The following is a 22213-nucleotide window of genomic DNA, read 5'->3' as shown; positions in this document are numbered from 1 at the left end:
CGGCATAATTCCAAAAAACAACACAAGCTTTACATTAAGTGATAATTCTGGTCCAAACTTTTTTTTATCTTATAAAAAATCACCAACTTTCACTTAAATCCCAACTCTGACCCCGTTGACTTGGAATCGTTAATTGTCCCAAGTGACTTTTCCACCTCAGGAATAAATCCATGTCGCTTGCTAGCTGGATTTAAAGCGTTATTCATTGTCTTCTTTTCTAAGCCACAGCCTGAAGAAATGTGAATTGTTCATGGTCTCCTTTACTTCACCAGGAAGTCAAAAAGATCTCCAGATTGAGTCTTTCCAGCCAGCCTCCACCGTCTCGTCGTAATTTGAAGGTTTGAATCACCACCCGTCGAGAGACACCATCAACGAGATCCGCCAAGCTCACGACCATAACCTTTTTTTCTTAAATAAGCCCAAGCCCTCCCATTGAAACTTCGAAGTCTACGTCGAATGGACATTAATCAATTGATCTCATTTAATATATCAAGCTCTAGTGATAAACATTAATAAATTGATTTTGTTGGGAAGTATAGTGAAGGAGATTCTAAAGCTATGCCCTACCAAAGTGCCTTTAACAATCTACAAGATCTCAAGCTTTGGTTAACGGTGGCCAGATTTGGAACTCGAGTAAAAGTTGGTGATTTTTATTGAGACGAAAAAAAAAGTTCAGGCCAAAATTGTCATTCAAGATAAAGTTAGCGCTTTTCTTTTGGAATTAACCCGAACATTATCTTAACTTAAAATGAAAAAGCTAGGGGAGTTATCATCTAAATTAATAAGCCATCACCACTAATCAACTCAATGCCAGAGTTAGTGGATTCTATAATTCCTTGGCCCTAATCAATGCTGAAAAAGTAGGACGCATCGTCCATTAAAATGTTGGTAAATAGTAATACTATATCATTTCAAAGACCATGAAATTATGATCAGATATTATATGCAATCTGTGCTTCACGGATTGCTACACGGATCTATAATGAAGAAATGATATACAAAGATTCGTGTATAAAGTAACCTTCATGTTATCGTATTTGCAATAAGAATGTAGTGTTAGCATAACATCAATAATTTTTTAGCAACTTATTAATGGAATAGCTAACCTGATTTTTTTATCTCTTTCTTTACTATGATTCAAGTAAACATAATTTATAAATTATGTGTAATATGTTACTAAATTAAAGATATATAAATTATGTGTATTTTTTCCAAAAAAAAAAGTACACATATTTTTATATATCTTTAATTTAGTAACATATTTGTATACTAATGTAAATTATAATGTTATTATTAAGGTGAGAAATTTCTTTAATAGAAAGGAGTACAATTAGATTGAATATAGAGAGAGGGGAGGAAGAGGGACAAAAAAGTAATAAGCAGGTAGCATAATGAGTGCATAGGAAAGGATCGAATCCCTTTTAAATTGGACACTAACTCTTAGAGAAGACATTGTTATTATCTATTTAGCATTTATATGGATAAATAATACTACTTAAGCACACATTTTCTACTTTCGAGTTCATTTTTTCCCCTTTCAAGTTGCAAAAGCAATCGAAAGTAATCTATTCATATAAGAGGTTTAAAATGGCGACCTAACTTCAGAAAAACTTCAATTTTCTTATTTCCAGTTTAAAATAAGTTCACAATAAATGAATTTTACTGTTTCCTTGGCATCCCATTTCAAACAAACGTAAAAAAATATTTGATCATGACAAGTTCTTGGTAAGAGAGAGAGACACACACACAGTGATGGTGGCGGCGGCGGCGCAATCTCGGACTGGTTGCAACGTGGTGTTGGGCGGCCATTAGCCACGGTGAAGAGTAACCGCTGTTTGCGACAGCCGCGAGCACGGTGGCATAATGTGTAGAGGGTGGGACAGAGATGATGATTGACGCAAGATGTGACGTTGATGGGTCTGTTGTGAGATGTGGAAGGACAGAGTAGCATTTTAAATTATGTTGACAGTGGTGACCGAGTGATTTTGAAAATATTTAAAATCCTTTTTTGAGATTAAAAATTGTTCTTGCTATTAGAAAATAAGGATAAAATATTTACCAGTTTTTTAAATATATTCAGTAATTGATAATATTGCTTCAGAAAAACTTCACGATTATATATATATTACTTGGAGGCTAGACTCTCAGCTATAAATACTCAGCTATGAAATAAAAGAATATAATCCTAGATACCTAGATGAATAAGGATGTACCATAATCTATACTATCAGTAAATATGAATGTCGATACATATCAATTAAGATTTACACATCAATTCATTTATGGAGTAGATTACTTATACATATTAATTTAATTTTTGTTTTTACAAGCCAAACACATAACAAGAAAACGGAAAATGAAAATTAGAAAGTATTATCAAGTTAAAAACATTTTCCAAAACCAAATGGCCAATCTCCACATAATTTCATGAAAAAGATTAAGGCTAGATGGTTGAGTACATAAAAAAGTTAACAAACAAATATAGAAAGTCAATGAGAAGATTTTCCTTAAAACATTCATACATCATCTGAGAAAAATAAACCCTTGGACCCTATTAATGTACCGAAAACCAAATTATATGTTCAAGATAATTAATCTCCTGTGGTTGTGAAAAAACAACAAATTGCTTACTCTTGTAATATATAAGAGCAAAGAAAACTCATAAGATTCTACCACGGGGGACAACTATATCTGCTCTTAATTTATTCACACTTAATTGAGTGTGTATACAGGTACATGAGTATAACTCCTAGCAACTCCATATTATTAAGAAAATTGACCATTTCATGATTGAACAAATTACTTACACTCCTTACCCAAAAAAAAAACAAATTACTTACACTAGTGCACTCCCACACCAGCAAAAGCCGGAAATAGAACGTTCTTGAATCATTAGAAATACTGCTACATTGATCACTATTTTCATAGATCATTACTTTATTGCAAAAAGCAAGCTAGATTTCGAGAGATCGAGAGCTTAATAATATTTATAAGTTTTCTTCGTGGCGGAGATTGAATGTGCGAGAAGATAGTCTAAACTTATGTAATTGGGATTTTGTTGAAGAGTGCCTAGAACACCTGTTAAGAAACTCAAAAAAAGATTGAACGTCACATTTTAGTTGCCTCTTTGTAGATCCTACCTCAGTCATCATCGTAAAATGAGTCAGTCACATTTTGATGACAATTTCCTCCAAGCCTCAAAATTCAGGATTTACTGATCTTACAAGCTTTTTCAATTGCTAGAGTGGGAGATCATCTCTTCGAGCTACTTGTTATCCCCATCACCAATCTCTCTTCAGCTTCTTCCAGTTGGATAGATCAGCTCACCTTCGTAAGGATTTGCACTGTCCGATCGAACGGCTTTTCAGTGATTCCAGTCTGTCGAGACCTTTAATCTCAACCAATTTTGGACACATATAAATCAACAAGAGTTGTAGATTGACCAAGTTGGAAAGGTCAACAACTTCAAGAAGATTGCAGCTGCGAACTTCAAGTTTCCTCAAACTAGAGGGAAGCTGTCCAAGGCTGCACAGGTTGTCACAATCCATGAGTTGAAGTTCTTTTAGACAGCAAAGGCGACCCCAATATAAGCTTATGCCAATGAAATTTGGAAGTTCCAACATACAACATGGGCTGTAAGTTCTCGCCTTTGGAAAAGCTCTGATGGAGGTTGAGTTGGTAAAACATAATTCCAGATTCCTTAAACTCACAAGGTTGGTGATGTTTGGAGCTTTTTTAATGGCTGTTGAGGATAGACATAGACTTACCAAACTCTGGGGAAGCTGTGGTACATTTTGCACACGAGTTTGTGTTAATTTCAAAATCTTCAAGAAAGGTAGTCTCCCTATATCACCAGGAATCATCTCTAGCCACAAGCAATTCTCTCCATAGATCTCTTCAAGTTTCTTCAACATCCCCATTGCCTCGGGTAACTTTTGCATGCGACTTCTATTCATCTTCAACACTTTCAAGCTCTTTAGATTGACAATGATATTTGGCAACTCTCTAATGCTTGTGCTTGAGATATCCAACTCAGCCAAAGATTGCAGCATTCCGATAGAGTCGGGAAGTGTCGTTAGCTCCGGAACTCCACAAATGGCCAAGCACTCGAGTTTTATGAGTGCTCCAATAGATCTCGGGACTTGACTAATGCTTCCGAAGAAATTATAGTTACGTATGAGTAGCTCAGTTAAAGCTTTCAGAGAACCTAATTCAACAGGAAGCACTTGGAGACGAGTACAGCTATTTAAATTCAAGTGCTTCAAACGTCTCAGATGACCAATAGATCTATCAATCCTTAACAAGTTCCTGCACTCTTCTAGAATTAATATTTCTAAGGAAAAATATGCAGAGAGGTCAGGAGTTTTCTTTAACCTGGGGCACTTTGACAGATTAAGGACCTTCAATCTCGTAGCCACCTGTCAAATCATTATGTATATTAAACGAGTTTGATTTATAGAAGTTATGTAAGATTAAAACAAATATATCCACTAAGGAAGCATTCCACCAAAGTAACTTTATAAATACTCTGTATATATGCATTCCTCTATAATTTAAGCCAAAATCACTTGTCTCACTTTTTTAAATTTCTTCCAGTATTGTCCCCAATGACAAATAAAAGAAAATAGATCTATTTTTCAAATTACCCGAGTATGGAATAATAAAAAGATAAAAGAACGTAACACCACATCTCCTATAAATTATAACATCTCTTTTCAACTTCATCATGGAATTACCGATTTTGTTCCCAACACTAGTACTTATGATTCCAAATTTTGCAGCTTTGCCTATGTACATGTATAAAAAAAAAATTAATGTAGAAAATAATCTTACATGTCTTCTGACTATCAACTAATCTATCGTTGCAGTTTATTATTTTATTTTTATTTTTTTGTTTCATTCATTAAGACAAGGGCGTTATTAGCTTCCACATAACCTTTTGAAGAGTACGATATTAGAATTGATGTACTAAATAAATCTATTGTTTGGTGTTTCTTCGGTAGCACATCCTATGTATAGTATAGATAGTCTTATTCACTACTCTTATTTCACTCAATTTGAATAATTATTAACAACTTATTGGCATGATTAGGAAACTCAAAACAACGTGAACGTTCATATAATGTTATTCAAAAAGTAATGTAAGTCAACAGATATTAAGCGGTCATATTCCAATAGATGATTTAACAATCCTATAAATTACAGAAATTACGAAATATGTATGAATATCTAATCCAGTCATTTCATTTATTAATTGTGATACCCAAAATGTAGTTTCTAGTAACATAACATGTACACATTACAATACCCTTTACTCATGCAGCTACAATCATTTTGAATCGAAGAAAGTCATCAAGAGAAGATCTGCCAAAATAACAAAACAGCAGTAACATAGCATCAATCTAAAACCGTAAATGCAATTGAGATTAATGACGAACAACCAAATCTTAATTTTTATTTTATTTTTGGTAAGCTAATTGTTTGATTCGATAAAAATGAAAAAAGCAATCTTGAAAAATCTACACATGTTACATTCTCTCCATCTACACAACGTAATATCTATGAACGCAATATCAAAAGAATGAGATAAAAGTGATCAAGGGTAACATTCTTTCCGTCGACCAAAGTGTGTATAACGTGGATATGCAAGTAGCATTATGTATTCAATCACATCTTTGACATCCATCTAAAGTCAATGTTTGATTCGACATACTTCTAGTGAAAACTCAACAGTTGTATTTCAAACCTATGGAATGAGGGATTGTTGTCCTAGGCATTCTTAAAGACCAAGGTCTGTTTGAATTAAGGCAACAAAATTTAATTGACAAAATAGCAATAAAATAACAATCTACAACCCCATGAGACACAAGACCTGGTGTGACTGGAAGAAAATATAACATGTTATATTTAATCATTTGCACATACCTTGAGTTGAGTCCAACCACCCCAAAGTTCGTCTATTCGGCTACTTGATAGGTCGAGGATGAGTAGATTTTTTGGGCAAAAGTTGGTCGCGCTCAGCATGGAAGGACCATTCTTCCAAGAAAGCCATCTTAATTCTGAAAAGAGATCCTCAAAGTCTCCAGAGAGGTTCCCACCAGCCATTTCAAGAAATCTAATACTTGGCACTTTCATAAATTCATCTGATGTCAAAACAGTGGCTGGTCTAGACCTGCCAAAGTTCATACTGGTCGCAACAACAATTTCGGTTCCCTAAAATGAGGAAAGAGTCAGTTAAATGAGAGTTCCAAATAATGTTTGAAATGAAGGGAAAACAATCCAAGGAAGATTTCTACAAGGAAGACTTTGTACCTTCTTTCTCTTGATCATATCAAGAGCTTCTTCATGATTCCACACTCGTGAACATTGTCCTGAATCTTTAAAATTTTCTTGGTAGACAATGCTCTTGCCTAAGTCTTTGAGCTGATCATGCATCCATAGTTGATTGTCTTCTCCAATTTTCACCAAGGACATCAAAAGTAGAGCTTCAATCCCCTCATTCGGGTAAAATCCACAGTCATACCACATGTAATCTGCGTAACTCTTTTTTTCTCCAGCTAGAAAGCAAGCAATATCCAGAAATATTTGTCGTTGCTGATAATCTAACACCTCATAACTCAACATTAACTTTTCCTTCACATCCTTATGAGGGTAATGTTCCATCTTTTTCAGTATATCTTCCCACACTGCTTTCTTTTTCCCGTACAATAATGAGCCCATCACTTCAATTGCCAAAGGAAGCCCTCCGATTTTTGAAGTAACTTTCTTAGACAGACTCAAAAATGCATTTGGAGGAGAGTTGCTTCTAAAGGCATGCTTGCTAAAGAGTTTAAGAGCTTCGAGATCCTTGAGTCCCTTAGCTTCATAAATCAAACAATGTTCCAACTGATCTTGGAATCCACTTAAAACACTTTTATCTCTTGTTGTAACAACTATTCTACTTCCCGAACCAAGCCATTCTGTCTTTGCTGCTAATGCCATAAGTTGGCTCCTATGATCTACATCATCAAGGACAATAAGAACTTTCTTTATCTTGAATCTATCTTTGATCATATTTATCCCATGATCGACGCTAGAAAGTTCAACTCCTACATTGCCAAGGATATCAAAGACTAGTTGCCTTTGCAAATTTGACAAACCAAGACTTTTTGATGCTTCTCGGATATTTGAAATGAAACTACAACTTATAAAATTAGTAAAAAGTTTGTGGTAAACAACCTTGGCAAGAGTTGTCTTGCCTATTCCACCCATTCCGCAAATTCCAATGAGTCTTCTGTCCTCAGATTCGACATTCAGCAAATCTACTACTTCGTCCACTGATTCGTCCATTCCAACTAGATTATCAGATATATGAACATAAGACACCTTAAGCTTAACCAATACTTTCTGAGCAATCAATCGTGCGAGTTCTCCATGGCTGTGTCAGCACACACAACATAATCAAGTTAATTATGGTCTAAAACAAAGAAAAAATTATGCTCTTCAAAATATAATCAATAATCAAGCAAAAGAAACGGAGAAGAAACAAGAAGACAGAGTTCAGTGTGTTAATTTACCCTTGGTTCTTTGTGTCCCATCCCTTGACTCTAGCAACTTCCTTGAGCGCCTCTGCCCAGGGTTGCACAATCTCAGGCCCGTGTTTTTCTTCATGCAGAGTTAACGCATCCTTATACACTTCGGTTTCAAGCATCACGTCAGAGGGTTCCACGTCATAGAAAATGGGTAAAACCTCTAGATCGTTGGTTTTCCTACGCTCCATCATGTGTTCCAGCTCGCGCAAGCACCATTTACTGGATGCGTAGCCCCTAGAGAAGATGGGAATGCAGATTTTCGAGTCATCAATGGCCTGGAAAATCTCTGGGCCGATCTCTACACCTACATCGATTCCCTTCTTGTCTATGAAAACCTGGATACCCTTATCTAGCAGGGCATGATAGAGTGAATCTGTGAAATTTGCACGAGTATCCGGTCCTCGAAAACTCAAGAACACGTCGAACTCAGCTCCTGATGAGCCATGGCTTGTGGATCCAGTTTCCCAAAAAGAGCTCCTGTTTCTTTCCATCTTAGTTGAGTCTGCTAAAATTCCAAAAGCAAATCACAAAAGATTTGACATGCTTTTCTCGTCAATGTACGTGTAAAACTGCACTCATTTTAAAGTGATTTTACAAGACTTGGATGATGGAAAACGCAGTGTTATGCAATTCAAGTAAGTTGCAAGAACTCCGTTTGGAACAGGGGTTGACGAGCGATGGTCAGGTAGGAAAGTGAGGCTCGGTTTCCTTTTCCATATCCATTGTGTTGCCGCATCGATCGAGAGAAGTGGTAAAGATACGATTGAAGGACTAAGAAATGGGCCTAAGCCCCACAAGTTGACATAATTTGGAGGAAGTAAAGTCAGCCATACCTCAGTTACTTTCGAGCTCCTTGCTCTGTTGCCACGGCAGATCTGGAAAGCACGGAACAACCTCGTGTTCAGAGCTCAAAGTCCGAACCCCCAGCAACTCATCGAACTCGACTCTGGCGATGAATCATGATCTCAGAGGATGGCGTAAACAAAAACGCAGGCGAAATCACGGCAGCGAATGGACTTACCCCAATGTCGGAAACCCCCATCCCGCGACATGCCCGAGATGAACGTTGATGGATCTTTCGTACAAGAAATAGGGGAAGGAGCCATTGCTTGTGTATGTCGCCGCGACAGCTACGGCTTCTCGGCATTACAAGCAGAAGCGGCAGCCATTGTTGAAACCCTGAAGTACTTCGAAGCAAAAAAAGCCGAACTGAAGCTAGGAGCGTGAAACAGATCAGGTTGATCTGGTGAAGGAGACATACGGAAGCGCAGATCAAGCAAGTTGGGGGAGGTGGTTGCTCTTATCACTGAAGCCCAAGCCCATTTGACATGTTTTCCAACATCTTGAGATAGCCCCGTTACAAGAGAGATTGTGATATGGTTACTGCGGATATGGGTAGTCAATGCATCTCACCACCCAATCTCATGTTGAAGATTTCCATGATAAATCTTATATGTTGATTGAAAGCACAACAACCAAGGTTCTTCAGGGAAATCTATCTCACCACCTACGTATCTCTAATGTAGTGATCCCTGTAGTAACTATTGTATGGATTATCAACTTAAATTTAGAATAATTTACTGACTTTTATCGTATTAAATTATCGATTAGTTTTCAATAAGCAACTCTTATTTATTTGGGTTACTAATTTTTATTTGTATTGGTTGGAAGCCCTTATATTTACCAATTCTAATTAAAGATTACCGGCCTTAGTTAATGTGATTCGCCGACTTGTCTCCCATAATGTTACTACTTAGTATTGGGTTATTAACTCTCATTTAAGTTACTTACCGACAATTTATTTAGTTTTTTATTTTTAACTTTTCTTATTGTCTAAAAACTTCTATTTGCATTTCTTAGCAATGCCTTAGAATTACCAACTTTTTTTAAATTACCATATTTAATTATAGTGACTTGCTAATTTTTCTCTAATTAAATTATCAAATAGTTTGGAGTTACCAACTCATTGAGTTACTTACCAAGTTTTTTTTTAATTAACAAATTTTCTTATTTTATTCACCGATTTTCATTCACCTTTTCTTTATTACACCTTAAATTTATCAACTCTTGAAGAGATTTTTAATCAATGATAAGAGAAGTTAGTATTTTAAACAAAAATTAAATATACATTGATAACTAATTTCTTAGAGCCCACGTGGAGCTTTCCAACAAGGACGCTCACAATATAATCTCCATGGTTGGCTACCGTGTGAAGTGGAAAAGAGTAACACCTCTTTCCCAGCCCTCAACAAAAAGAAAAAGTTAAAGATCCGTCGTCAAAATAATTACAAACCAACTTACTTTTTCTCATCCATTATCATGTTTCCATGGCCTTTTTGGAAATTTGGAATCAACTGTTATTTAAAAATTTTGAATACATACATGACATATATCATGAAAGTAATTACAAATGATCCTACTTTTTCTCATCCATTATCGGATTTCCGTGAACTTTCTTGAAAATCTAGAATCAACTATTCTTTAAAAATTTGGAATACATACGCGACATATATCATGAAAGTAAACGATTTTACTTTTTCTTATCCGTTATCGAGTTTCCATGACCTTTCTTGGAACTCTAGAATAAACTGCTCTGTAAAAATTTGGAATATACGTGACATATACATAACATAGCAAAACAGAGGAAAGGAAACCAAGAGAGCTGGGAAAATCGTAGAGGAAAGGAAATAGTATTACTAAGTTTTATCACTCTACTTATCAAGAGGAATTATTGCGAGAAAATTTTTCATGTAATATGAAACTCCATTAAGGTTGTGTAGAGTTGTGAGCTGGTGCACTTTTTGTCTTCTACTGATTATCTGTTTCATGTGTTCTTCGTAAAAGGGAAAACAAGAAAACGCATTTAACCAGCAACAGTTGTAGACGATTGCATTTAATCCGATATCCTCAATCAATCTCTCTTTTTGGCTTGGACAACACTTCAATGAGCACACATCTATCCAAGTTGGTATGGTTTTTTTGAATTGTAGAAACATGAAAACTCTCATGTAATTGCTTGATATTCAGAGTCATCAGCTCTAGCTTCTAATGGTCGCATCCAACTCAAGCATTGATACCATTAAAGCATCAGCTAGTCCTAATCACCTAGCTCAAAAAAATTATATTGATAACTTTACCATATTATGTTATACCACTAATCAAGAAACCACCCATTTAATAAATCAATACCTAAAGTATTTTGATGACAGCAAAACTTAAAGTATTTGATAAGTTCATTTAAGTGTACAGAGGATCATATATAAACTATGCAAGCTTTATATATTCACTTGCCATCTTGTAATGCCAACATCAGCACATTCTGCAGCACATATTGCAGTTAGACAAAATTTATTTAACTAAAAAGAAATGCATCGTTTTAAACATTTACGAATTAATTTATTCATAAATATCGACCAAATATATATAGCATGGAAATGTTAAAGTTACGTTTCTATTAGACTACGAACTCGATAAGTCTTTATTCCCGTTTTAAAACTCATATTCTCTCATAAGTTGAACACTAAATAATAATAGCGCATCTTTATTTATGGTCAACTTTTTATATTGTTTTTATATCTATGGGTTTTGGGTTTTATTTGCGTATCTGACAAAATGTATTTAGACCAATGAATGATTTGTCATTCAGGATTGTTAGGTATGGAGTTTCACCTTATGCAATTATAACCTGAAATTAATTGATCAAGGGATGACTTCGGTTTGGTCTCTATATATCGTGTATCGGACCTAATTATAACATTTCTCTTGAATTCCGGAAAAAGAGATTATCAACTAATACTCAATTGTAATTCCTAAATTTGTCATTTAGGATCAAGTTTTACATAAATCTTCAGTTATTCCTTTATTAGTTTTATCTGGACAGGACCGAATTATTAATTTTTGTATATTTTCGTATTATTTATAGCTTTATCGTTCTAAATCCATTTATAACTTATTTATCAAATAGAACTAACCCATATAATATAACTATTCAGCCATTAAATATGGGTTAAAAATGGGTTTGTCTGCTTGCCATGACCAGAGATTTCATAAGCCAGAACCCAAGCGTTAAAACTCGAAATGGAAAGGGCGCAAAACCAACCTATCGGGTGGATTCCGCCGGCAAGACACTCTCTGAAGTAGATACGAAAGGATCGTGGATCGAAGAGTCGACGGATGGTGCGACTGCAGGTGTATGCCGAGATCCGAGTGGAATTCTTATTGACGGATTTGCAAATGCGGTCACAGCTCCCTCCTCAACGATTGCTGCTGAAACCCCTCGCCTTACCAGATTGCAAAAGAAAGCCGACCCAGCTCAAGTGGGTTAACGTGCCCTATTGGCCCCGCGAGGCAAATCAACAGGTGCATTAGATTGTTAAAGCCCATCGCAAGCGGGCCCGCTTAATCCCCACAGACCATGTTAGATATCTTATGTTCAGCAACTTACAAACTCTGTCCTGTTCTAGGATTGTTGCTTGACGAAACGATCGGGTTTCTTCGGAAAAGAAGAGGAGGAGGAGGCAAGGACAGAGATCAAGTGCTTAGTATCAGATGTGATGCGACCTGTGAGTGGGTGGGTTTTTTATGGGGTTAATGTCACGAAAAAATTTTAAACTAATATATTTGTGATAAATTTACCATAAATTAATTTTTTGACCACCGAAAACCTCAAATTGGTATACCTGTGACAAATCTACCTCAAATTAAGTTTTTGATCACCAAAAACTTTAAACTGGTACATTTGTGATAAATTTACCATTTTTGAATTTCCGTTAAATTGGATTAATATCACAAACTGGTACACATGTGACTAACAAATGGCAAAATCCCAAATTGGTACACTTGTCAATTATTACATGTCATTCAACTCAGCAATTTGTCGGTAAAATTTAACAAAAGCTAATTTGTCACATGTATACCATTTTTGGATTTTTTGTGATTAAAAAATTAGTTTGAAGTAAATTTATCACAAATTTATCAGTTTGAGGTTTTTTTATGGTATTAACCCTTATTTGTAATAGGAGAGTATTTTACATTAAGTTGACATGTTGGTAATCAAGTGATGTCGAGAATATTTTAAATTATTATTTGAAGATTTCAAGGTTACCTCTTCTTATTTTTTGATCCTGGAAGTATATTTTGGATATTTTCAAGATTGCTTTTATCTAGATGAGGAATTTGATGTTTATTTAAATTTTGTATTATAGATGATGTATCTTTTTTTCTTGCTTGAAGGTGACTCAAAGGGATCGTAAGTTCTTAGCAGTAATTACCTAGGTTATTTCATCGCAGTACACAATTGAGTTATCGAATAAAGTTTTGCTCTCTGGAATTATTCTTACTTTCTTTTTGTTCTGCTGTTTGTCCTTTTTGGTGGATTTTGAAGGTTCACGAGCGATGGAGAGATTTCTATATTTTTGGAATGGCCAACCAAGTTGGTGGATTCGATTAAGAGTCTCTTCCTTCTTTCCTTATCCTCCTTTTCTTTTGCATTTGGTGTTCCGTACGTCCCAATGTATTTTTGAGCCGAAGACCCATAAAGAAGAAACCTGATTCTCATGTCTTTATGGTAGCATGGACTTCTTGTCATTTGGTGATGACCGTACGGCCAAACACCAAGAAGTAGCATGCAAGGGCTAAATATGTCAATTGGCGCATAAACCCAAGAAAGGAGGGGGAGAAAATTGATGGTTTTCCCTTGGCCTAATTATTTATAATTATGCTATTATTATGTACCAATACTTTGTACCGTCTCTCAAATATTATTTTTATAAGCCTTATTTTATCATATCCTATCCCATTCAATTCTTTATATAGGATGTCGAGTAAAGATTGGACCTTTCTCAAATAAGGCCCATTCTATTATTGTATTAGTTAATTTTAATTTTCATGTATATTTCACTTATATACCTTTGTAACATAGGCACCTTATGCTCTATCCACCAGTTTTTTTTTTTTTGACCAGTTGAACCTGTTGAACTATATGTTTGACCACTTGTAGACCTCCAATGCTAAAAAGGACCGGACCGGACCAGATGCCGGGTGCAAATGAAAGTCCAAAAATATCCTTCAATTAATTATGAGATAAATGCATTAAAAGTCTTAAAACTTATCATAAAAGTGCAATTGAATCCTAAAACTTTCAAAAAATACGATCAAGTTCTAAAACTTATCACGAAAGTACAATCAAGTCCTAAAACTTTCAAAAAGTGCGATCAAGTCCTAAAACTTGTCACGAAAGTGCAAACAAGTCCTAAAACTTGCTAAGTTGGTTCAATCAAGTCCTTCAAAGGACGGGAAAATTACCAAAAAAGTCCTTAACCTTTTGTTATTGTATCAATTCAGTCCTAAACCTTTCTTTTGGCCAATTCAGTCCTAAACTTTTTATAATCGTGTCAATTCAATCCTTTTGGCTGGCCAGCGCTGACGTGGACGTCGGGCGGCGCTGACATGGCGCCAACCAGCTAACATGGCAATATTTTAATATTTTTTTTTCATTTTTTTTAAATTTTTTCCTTTCTCTTTTTTTTTTCTTTCCTTCCTCCCCTTGGCCTAGCTAGGGAAGGCTCGTTGGCAAGGTGGGTGGCGCCGGCTGGGCGAGGTCCGCCCTCACCGGAGCTGGGCAAGCCGCTCTTTCGCCAGCGGCGGCGGGGTGGAGCTCGCCATGGCACCCAGTGGCGGCGGGGCGAGCTCGCCTAGCCATGGCAAGCTCCCCCCCCACCGGAGCCGGGCAGGCGAGGCGAGGCCGCCCGGCGCGCGGGGCAAAACTCGCCATGGCTGGGAGAGCTCCACCTCGCCCAGATCTGGCGAGCTCCGCCCCCACCGCCGCTAGGCGAGCCTTGCTAGAGCTTGCCCAGCTTCGGCGGGGGCGGAGCTCGCCCAACCATGGCGAGCTGCGCCTTCACCGGAGCTAGGCAAGCCGCCCTCGCAACCGCTGGACGAGGGCAGAGCTCGCCCAGCCGGCGCCTCCCACCTCGCCAGCGAGCCTGCCCCTGGCCTAGGAAAGAAAAAAAAAAGAGAAAGGAAAAAATTTAAAAAAATTTCGAAAAAAATAAAAAAATATTAAAATATTGTCATGTCAGCCGGCCGGCCAAAAGGACTAAATTAGCACAATTGTAAAAGGTTTAGGACTGAATTGGCCGAAAAAAAATGTTTAGGACTGAATTGGCACAATAGCAAAAGGTTTATGACCTTTTTGGTAATTTTCCCTCAAAGGATTTAATTGCATTTTCGTGACAAGTTTTAGGACTTAATAACATTTTTTTTTGAAAGTTTTAAGACTCAATTACACTTTCATGACAAGTTTTAGGACTTCTAATGCACTTATCCCATTAATTATTGAGTTAATACCACGAAAAATCCCAAACTGGTACACCTGTGATAATTTTATCCCGAACTTTTTTTTACCACAAAAACCTTAAACTAATACACTTGTGATAATTTAACTATAAATTGATACACCTGTGACAATTTTACCCCGAACATATCACAAAAAACCCCAAACTGTTACACCTTTGACAATTTTACCCCGAACTATTTTTTTGACCACCAAAAATCCTAAACCGGTACACCTGTGACAATTTTACCCCGAACTAATTTTTTAATATTATTTTTATTTTTTTGATTTTTTTTATTTTTTCTTTTCTTTCTTTTTTTTTCCTTCACCTTCAACCTCTAGCCAGTTGCCGGACTGGTGAAAGGCCAGAGGCTGAAGCTGGCGAGGCTCGACCTCACCGTTGCAAGGCAAGGCCAGCCTCGCCAGTTGCCGACGAGTTCGAGCCTTGCCAGATCTGAAGATAAAGATGAAGGAAAAAGAAAAGAAAAGAAAAGAAAAGAAAAGAAATAATAAATAATAAATAATTAGAAAAAATAAATAAAAAAATTTGAAAACATATAAAAAAATAATATTAAAAAATTATTTTTGGGTAAAATTGTCACGTGTGTACTAGTTTGAGGTTTTTTGATGTAAAAAAAATAGTTTGTGGTAAATTTGTCATGGTGTACCAGTTTGGGATTTTTTATTGTAAGTTCGGGATAAAATTATTGCAGGTATACCAGTTTGGCGTAAAATTATCATACATGTACTAGTTTTGAGTTTTTTGTGGTATGTTCGGGGTAAAATTATCATAGGTGTACCAGTTTGGGATTTTTTGTGATAAAAAAAAAGTTCGGAGTAAAATTATCAAAGATGTACCAATTTAAAGTTTTTCATGGTATTAACCCTTAATTATTTAATGTCTCCACCTCCTATTATTTACGTGAGACGAACTAGAGGCAGAACATATCAAAGCTCGAAGGGCCATCTAGCTTTTCTTGAAAATCTCTCTTTCCCCCTGTTTTTAGGCAGCGGCAGGCCGGGAAGAACCACAAAAAATGTGGGAATCGTCAACTAGTTTCGAAACCTTTAAACAAAATAAAAACTAGATTAAAAAAATTTTGTTTTCAATTTTCCCCACCCTTTTTGCCGACAAAAGATATGAAATTGTCGTCTAGCTATCTGTTTCGAATCCCACATACCTATAAACCCGCACTGATTTCTCTCATTGAGTGACACAGATAGGAGACTAAAGTCTCTTTTCAAGTGAGTTAGCCCTAAATGCTATTAGCACCAAAATACAAAAAAAAAAATACATGAAGTAGCTATTAACTATTACCTAAACATATATTACATTCTAAGAAAATTTATATGTGTCAGTTTTTTTTTTGAGCTATTTTGTATAGCTTAAAGATATATATGTCAGCCCTAAATGCTATTATAAAACCTTCAAAACCTTTAAACAAAAAAAATTAGCTACTAATTATTACCTAAGCAACTACCAATGATCCCGTTTTTATATATACATGAATCACTTTAAACGTACTTTTTTAGAAACATCAATGTAAGATTAGTGGTATATCTGACCTTTTTTTTTTATCTAATTAATGTGAATGGTAATGGTTACTAAGTAATGTAAAGGGAAGTGGAAGAGAATGGAGTTTAGCCATGATGTGGTACAACTACAAAGCTCCACGTTACAATTGAACAAGAGTCGCGTCCAATGTCCCTGTTGCAAATATTATCCCATTCTCTAATATTGTTCTCAGTAGTCTATGCTTCTTATTTCCAAGCAGATAGTTTTACTATCTCGCATCTAAGCACAAACTATAGCTCTGCCCATACTTCTCAAAAGATTAGAGTATTAAGCTCTAGTAGACAACTGAAAAGTATTTAAAGCTCTCTCAAAATTTGGAATAATAAATTCTCGATCTCTCTCTCTTCATCGCCTTGGTCTTCTTTTATACTCCTCCCATCCAAGTTTCCTGCTGGACAATCTTTAGAGGATCAATCTCAATCTAGCCATTAGGCAATTGTTGAGAAGATTAAATAGCCGTTGAGGTTGATCAACCAGAATTCCATTGATTTGATCGCTCATACAATCAAATCTTGATTTCCAAAAATGGAGTGCTTCAACTGTAGAAACAATCAAGATATCTTGCATGATTGAATACATGTCGTAGATAATCTTGGTTACTTTAAATCTTATAAATTGGAAGTCCATAGCATATCACAAGGTGTCGAGGAATAAAATATCTCAAGAAAATGTTCTTAAAATTCGTGATAAAAAGTTTTCATCGCAGGTTTATAAGTACACTACTCATATTCACAGTCATTGCCTATATCTAGTCGTGGATATCCACGCAGTACTCTGCCCATATTTATGCAGTGCTCTGCCCATATCCACGTAGTACACTGCTGATATTGATGCACTATCATGATGATATCCATGCGGTATTCTGTTGATATTCAAGCGATAAATACACCTAGCTCATGGATACATTCAATTGCTCTCCTAAAGATACTTTGAGTATGATATTGATGTAGACTGTCACTCCACGAACCTCAACGAACTCGCGGCACCCTTCCAAGGTCGCATTGAACACGACGTCCCGGGACGCATCGCCGACCCAAACGAAACACCCAATGACATACACAAGCGGAAGCGAAATCTACACAACCCAGACAGTAAACAATGAAGAAGGGGTAGTACTTGTACAAATCAATAAACGCATTTCATAAACTTGACAGTTACTTACAACGTTTAACCTTACAAACAAGCATTAGGCCTCTAAGGTTAGAATCCACCATCATCATAAAAAGGGGACAAGTGGTAGGATAGGCTAACTTAGCTATACAAAAAAGGGTTCCACCAAAAAGGATTCCTAGACCTAGCACTCATCACCCCTATGGTGCCCAGTCCGAGTCGGACCTTACCGACTTAGACTCCGTATCAGTCTTGATCTCGATCGACTCTTCCTCGGGCTCCAACTCTATGGGCTCCTCTTCGGGATCGGACTCCATGGTGTTGCGACCTACCTCACGAGGGCCGAACTCGATAAGGCGGGTTTAGAGGTAAGTGTTCATGAAACAGTTCATACGGCACATCATAAAAGACGGCTTACCGAAGTGTTAATCTTTTGGTCATCCGTACGGTCCATTAATCATGAACGCGGATCTTCCCTAATCCATACCTCGCGTGACAGCGGATCGATTTTATCTTTTTTAGGAGTCGCCACTAGCCTAGGTCGGAGGTCAGCTAGAATACCCAACCAATACGCGGGAATTTCGTATTGGTTTCTACGAGAACTAGAGATCATAGGTTTGGGGACTAGCTTACGTTAATATTTCTATTAACTCCTTTTCGGTGCCACTAAACTTATCATGGTTGTTATCTAAGTTGTCATGCATTTTTTTTTTACCATTTTCATGTCAAAGTCTTAGTCCACTAGGTGTTCATACATCTTGTTTTTGTGTTTTCATTTAAGATTCTAAACTAATCCTATCCTAATCTAGAAAAGAAAGAAAGAAACAATTGTATTGAAAGGCATTGCGTAAAGTAAACAACCAAGGTATTAAAAGGACAAACTAATTCTAAGTGCGAGAAATTAAAAGCCCGCAACTCGTCGGGTGTTTATTACAACATGAATGGAAAACCCGAAACATGATCGGGAATGAATGAATTGAATACAAATTGAGACCGGATAGGACATCGGTCTATCACCTTGGTCTTCCATGACCTTGGAGTATCCCCTCCACGCACCGCACCTCGGGTGTCGGTGTTTACATTCACAACATACATTCACAACAAATGATGCACAGAGGAACAACCAAAAAAACACAATGGTGCAAACAATTCACTAATCAAACACGGGCCTCGGGATCGGCCTTTACTTTACATGCATTTCAATTCACCCACCCACTTAATCATCTAACATTATTTGATTAATGGTTAACGATAACGAGCTACCATTTGCATTCACAAAACAGCAACTCTTACCGATTAACCCCTAAAATCGGGTTCTAAGTGACCATAATGGGCTACCCGCCGATCATGCATCGGGCCTAACATACATCTAACAAGCACATGCATAATAATGAAATAAGCATGCGTTCAGGCATATGGGCCTTCTTTCCCAACCAATCAAACAATGGAAAGTGGGCTTCATAAGAAGACCACTTAATCAATCATTGCCTAATTTGGATTAATTCTGTTCAGATGTGATTAACTAAGCTAATGATGTCCAAATGAAGTGATTCAGGTATCATTAGAAAGCTCATGTTGTGAGGATAAAAAATCAAGCAGACCATTTTTCCTAATTCCCCACCGATTTTCACGAAAATGACGATTTTACCCTCAGTGACAATCTAGACCCGGTTCAGTTAGGGATTTCAAAATAACGGCGGGAAAAATAACAAAATCTATAAAAACTGCGTGGAATTTTTTAGACGGTTAGGATTCTCCGTGTGTAACAACTTTCTATTTTTGAGTTTTTGCTAAAAAGTCCTCCAAATTTTTATAAAATTCGGTTTTCACCAAGGACTCATTTGCAAATCGAATTTTAACCCGAGGAGACCCTGTTTGAGATTTTTAGCAAATCGACCCCATAAAAATTGCTATTAGGCCCTCAAAATTTCCAGTATACATAACAAGACCCTAACGAACAACTTTTGAGTTTTGAGTTTTTGCAAACGAGGACTCTAACTTTATCAAATTCGGAGAAACATATTTTGGATTCCAGAGGAAGGAAAATCAGATCTGAACACAGATACTGATTAAATAATCAAAATTCCTTTTGAAAATCCAAATGAAATCCGATTTTGATTAAATTAGTATCACTGGAAAGCTCTCGATCTCAGTGTGAACTTTTATGAATAATACCTTTCCAGATTTTGAACACATGAATTTATAAAAATCGAAGAACACATGAAGATCAGTCAGAAACTAGTCTGTCACCGGATCTAGGCATATATGACGCTGCAAATCGTACAATCCTAACATAATTGAAATTTTATGAAAATTTTATGATGAACAGATTAAGATGTGTTCTACGTTTTTCATGCAGGAAGTTTTCTCAAAAAACAAACGTAGAAAATCATAAAAATCAAAGAATAGCACAACATCAGTCAGGAAATCATCAGAACAGGTTCAAACATCACATTCCAGATTCTGATCCTAACTTTCGAAGTGATTTTCACCTAGCAAACGAAGTCCGATTGAGGCATGTAATATATCAAATCGAAACTTGAGACATGTATTATGACTCGCTAGTTCATCACTTCACGAGATTTTGACATTTACTAGCTGAAATCGCCATCACAAACATGCAGGTTTCTCTGTACACGAATTCACAGAATATCACCCAAGTGTACATACCTTGTTCAAGAGTGTTGCTGAGCTCAAACGAGCTATTTTGGCCACCAATGAACTTCGGAATGGCGCCAAATATAGCTCCCGGTATCTACGTCACAATGCAAGAAAATTGACGTAAGATTGCGATCTAAAGAGGAAGGAGTAAAAACAAGCTCAAAGTTGAACTCCGGTGGCTTTTCTGGTGAAAGCCGGCCACCACAGCTTTGTGATGAGGCTGAGGATGCTGATCGCAAGCCTTGGACCGCCAATGGAAGACGCCGGAATTGCCGGAATCGCCGGCTGGACAGATCGCCGGCAGCAATGCCGGTGGTTGAACCGAGATGAAGATGACGCCGGCGAAGGAGCTCCGGCAACCAGAACTGGTGGCTGATCTTGCGACCAGCCTCGGGACGCCGAGAGGCTGCCGGAGTGGCGGCGGTACGCCGGAAATCGGCGGCAAGTGGCCGGCGTGAGCAAAGAAGACTCACGGCCAAGAGAGAGAGGGAGAGGGAGAGAGATACGTGAGATGTAGAGAGGGAGGGAAGAGAGGAGAGATAATTCAGATCTGGAAATATGTATCCTTCTTAAATTTTGGAGGAAAAAATGCCTATATACTCCCCTCAACTTTGAATCCTAGCCCTTAGATTAATCCAATGGCCTAGAATGCATCCCTAATGATTAAGAATATTCCTTAAGGGCTAAGGATATGTGACATGGCATTATGGACGGCTATGATCGATTCTAAATGAACGGCCATGATCGATTTGTTTATCCCCTAAATAATTTGATTAATTCTTAATAAAGGGCATTTTAGTAATTTCATTTAGGGGCATTTTCGTAATTTTCATTTAAGGGCATTTTTGTAATTTTGGGCTTAAAAGGACATGACCGGCCTTGGTTGGTCGGAATAGACCGCCGGCCGCCGGATTTTCGATTGGAAAATGGCCGGTCCGATCGGACCGGTTCAATTCGGGTGAAACTGGGTTGAAACGGTTGAATCGGTTTGACCTGAATTTGACCGGGTTGAATCGATTCAATCCTTGGCTCAATTTGTTGCAATTTTGTACAATTTGATCCCTATCATGATTAATTGACCCAATTAATATTGAATTGAATTTGATTGGATTGAACCGATTTGAAATTCAGACACAAATTGATCCAATTTTACTTGTTTAGCCCAATTGTTCTTTAATTTGAGTTAATTTCATGACCGAGCTAGACTAACAAATTTAATTGAAATCCAATTGGCCAAATTGAACCTTAATTCATCAAATTGGATATTAGTCTAGAGTGGGTCAGGTTGAATTGCACTAATTAGACCAATTACTCTTAGATTTCTCAATCATTGGATCACTAAATTTATCAAATTGGTTCAAATTCATATGAATTTTCCAAAATTGATCTCGAATTGGGATTTCGTATAAGAAATTAAGCTCATTCGTGTCTCAATTACGCAGATCATGAAGAATAGATCAAAATCACTGATTAGGGCCAAAATTGGGGGTTTTTGCGTTTGGCTTGGAATTACAAAATTTGTTCCAAAATTGAATGTAATATGACCTCTAGATCAAATGTCGTGAAGAAAACTAACCTAAAAAATGACTAGAAATGAAGTAATTTCATTTTTGGCCGATTTGAATCAAATTCCGCAATTTGAGGAAAAATTGATTCTAAATCGATTTTTGCAAAATTTCAAATGCCAAAGTCAAATTGGATGTAAAATAAAATGATTTTGAGATTTTTGTATTTTCTAATTTTATTGGTCAAAGGTTTGATCAAAAGTCAAACCCTAGTTGACTTTTTACTAGGAGTTTGATTTTATGATCAAATCTTTGAATTTTTCTGAAATTTTCACTTCTAAAGTGAAATTGGACTTGAAAGGAATCCTTTGTGAGAAAGCCTCAATTTGGCCTGGGGTTGACTTTTGGTCAAAGAGTTGATCGAAAAGTCAACTCGAAAGTCAATTTTTTGACTTTT

General features: G+C 36.7%; 1 protein-coding gene across 2 annotated transcripts; it reads right to left on the bottom strand.

Annotated features, from left to right (window-relative positions):
• Positions 1 to 3236: 3236 nt before the first annotated feature.
• Positions 3237 to 8711, bottom strand: LOC130140147 (disease resistance protein L6-like). Of its 2 annotated transcripts, XM_056318765.1 has the most exons (7): positions 8593 to 8711; positions 8405 to 8517; positions 7557 to 8076; positions 6313 to 7417; positions 5926 to 6213; positions 3768 to 4418; positions 3405 to 3525 (listed from the first exon to the last, which is right to left on the bottom strand). In XM_056318765.1, exons 3-7 carry the CDS (start codon positions 8060 to 8062, stop codon positions 3505 to 3507), a joined length of 2571 nt encoding a protein of 856 aa, XP_056174740.1. In that variant the 5' UTR covers positions 8063 to 8076; positions 8405 to 8517; positions 8593 to 8711; the 3' UTR covers positions 3405 to 3504. The 2 variants fall into 2 exon arrangements, with proteins under 2 accessions (XP_056174739.1, XP_056174740.1); XM_056318764.1 differs by having other exon boundaries at positions 3237 to 4418.
• Positions 8712 to 22213: the final 13502 nt, after the last annotated feature.

The sequence above is a fragment of the Syzygium oleosum genome, unplaced genomic scaffold, assembly GCF_021117445.2.
Source record: "Syzygium oleosum isolate NSW1041296 unplaced genomic scaffold, Sole_v2.1 Sole_v2.16, whole genome shotgun sequence".
Taxonomy (NCBI): domain Eukaryota; kingdom Viridiplantae; phylum Streptophyta; class Magnoliopsida; order Myrtales; family Myrtaceae; genus Syzygium; species Syzygium oleosum.
This window is presented reverse-complemented; position numbering and strand designations above follow the sequence as displayed.

Excerpts from the sequence above, each read along its gene's own strand:
- LOC130140147 (XM_056318764.1), bottom strand. The coding sequence starts at position 8,062 with ATGGAAAGAAACAGGAGCTCTTTTTGGGAAACTGGATCCACAAGCCAT. Across the intron at positions 7,418-7,556 it reads TGGGACACAAAGAACCAAGG|CCATGGAGAACTCGCACGAT; the intron begins GTAAATTAACAC and ends GTGCTGACACAG. Across the intron at positions 6,214-6,312 it reads ATATGATCAAGAGAAAGAAG|GGAACCGAAATTGTTGTTGC; the intron begins GTACAAAGTCTT and ends TCCTCATTTTAG.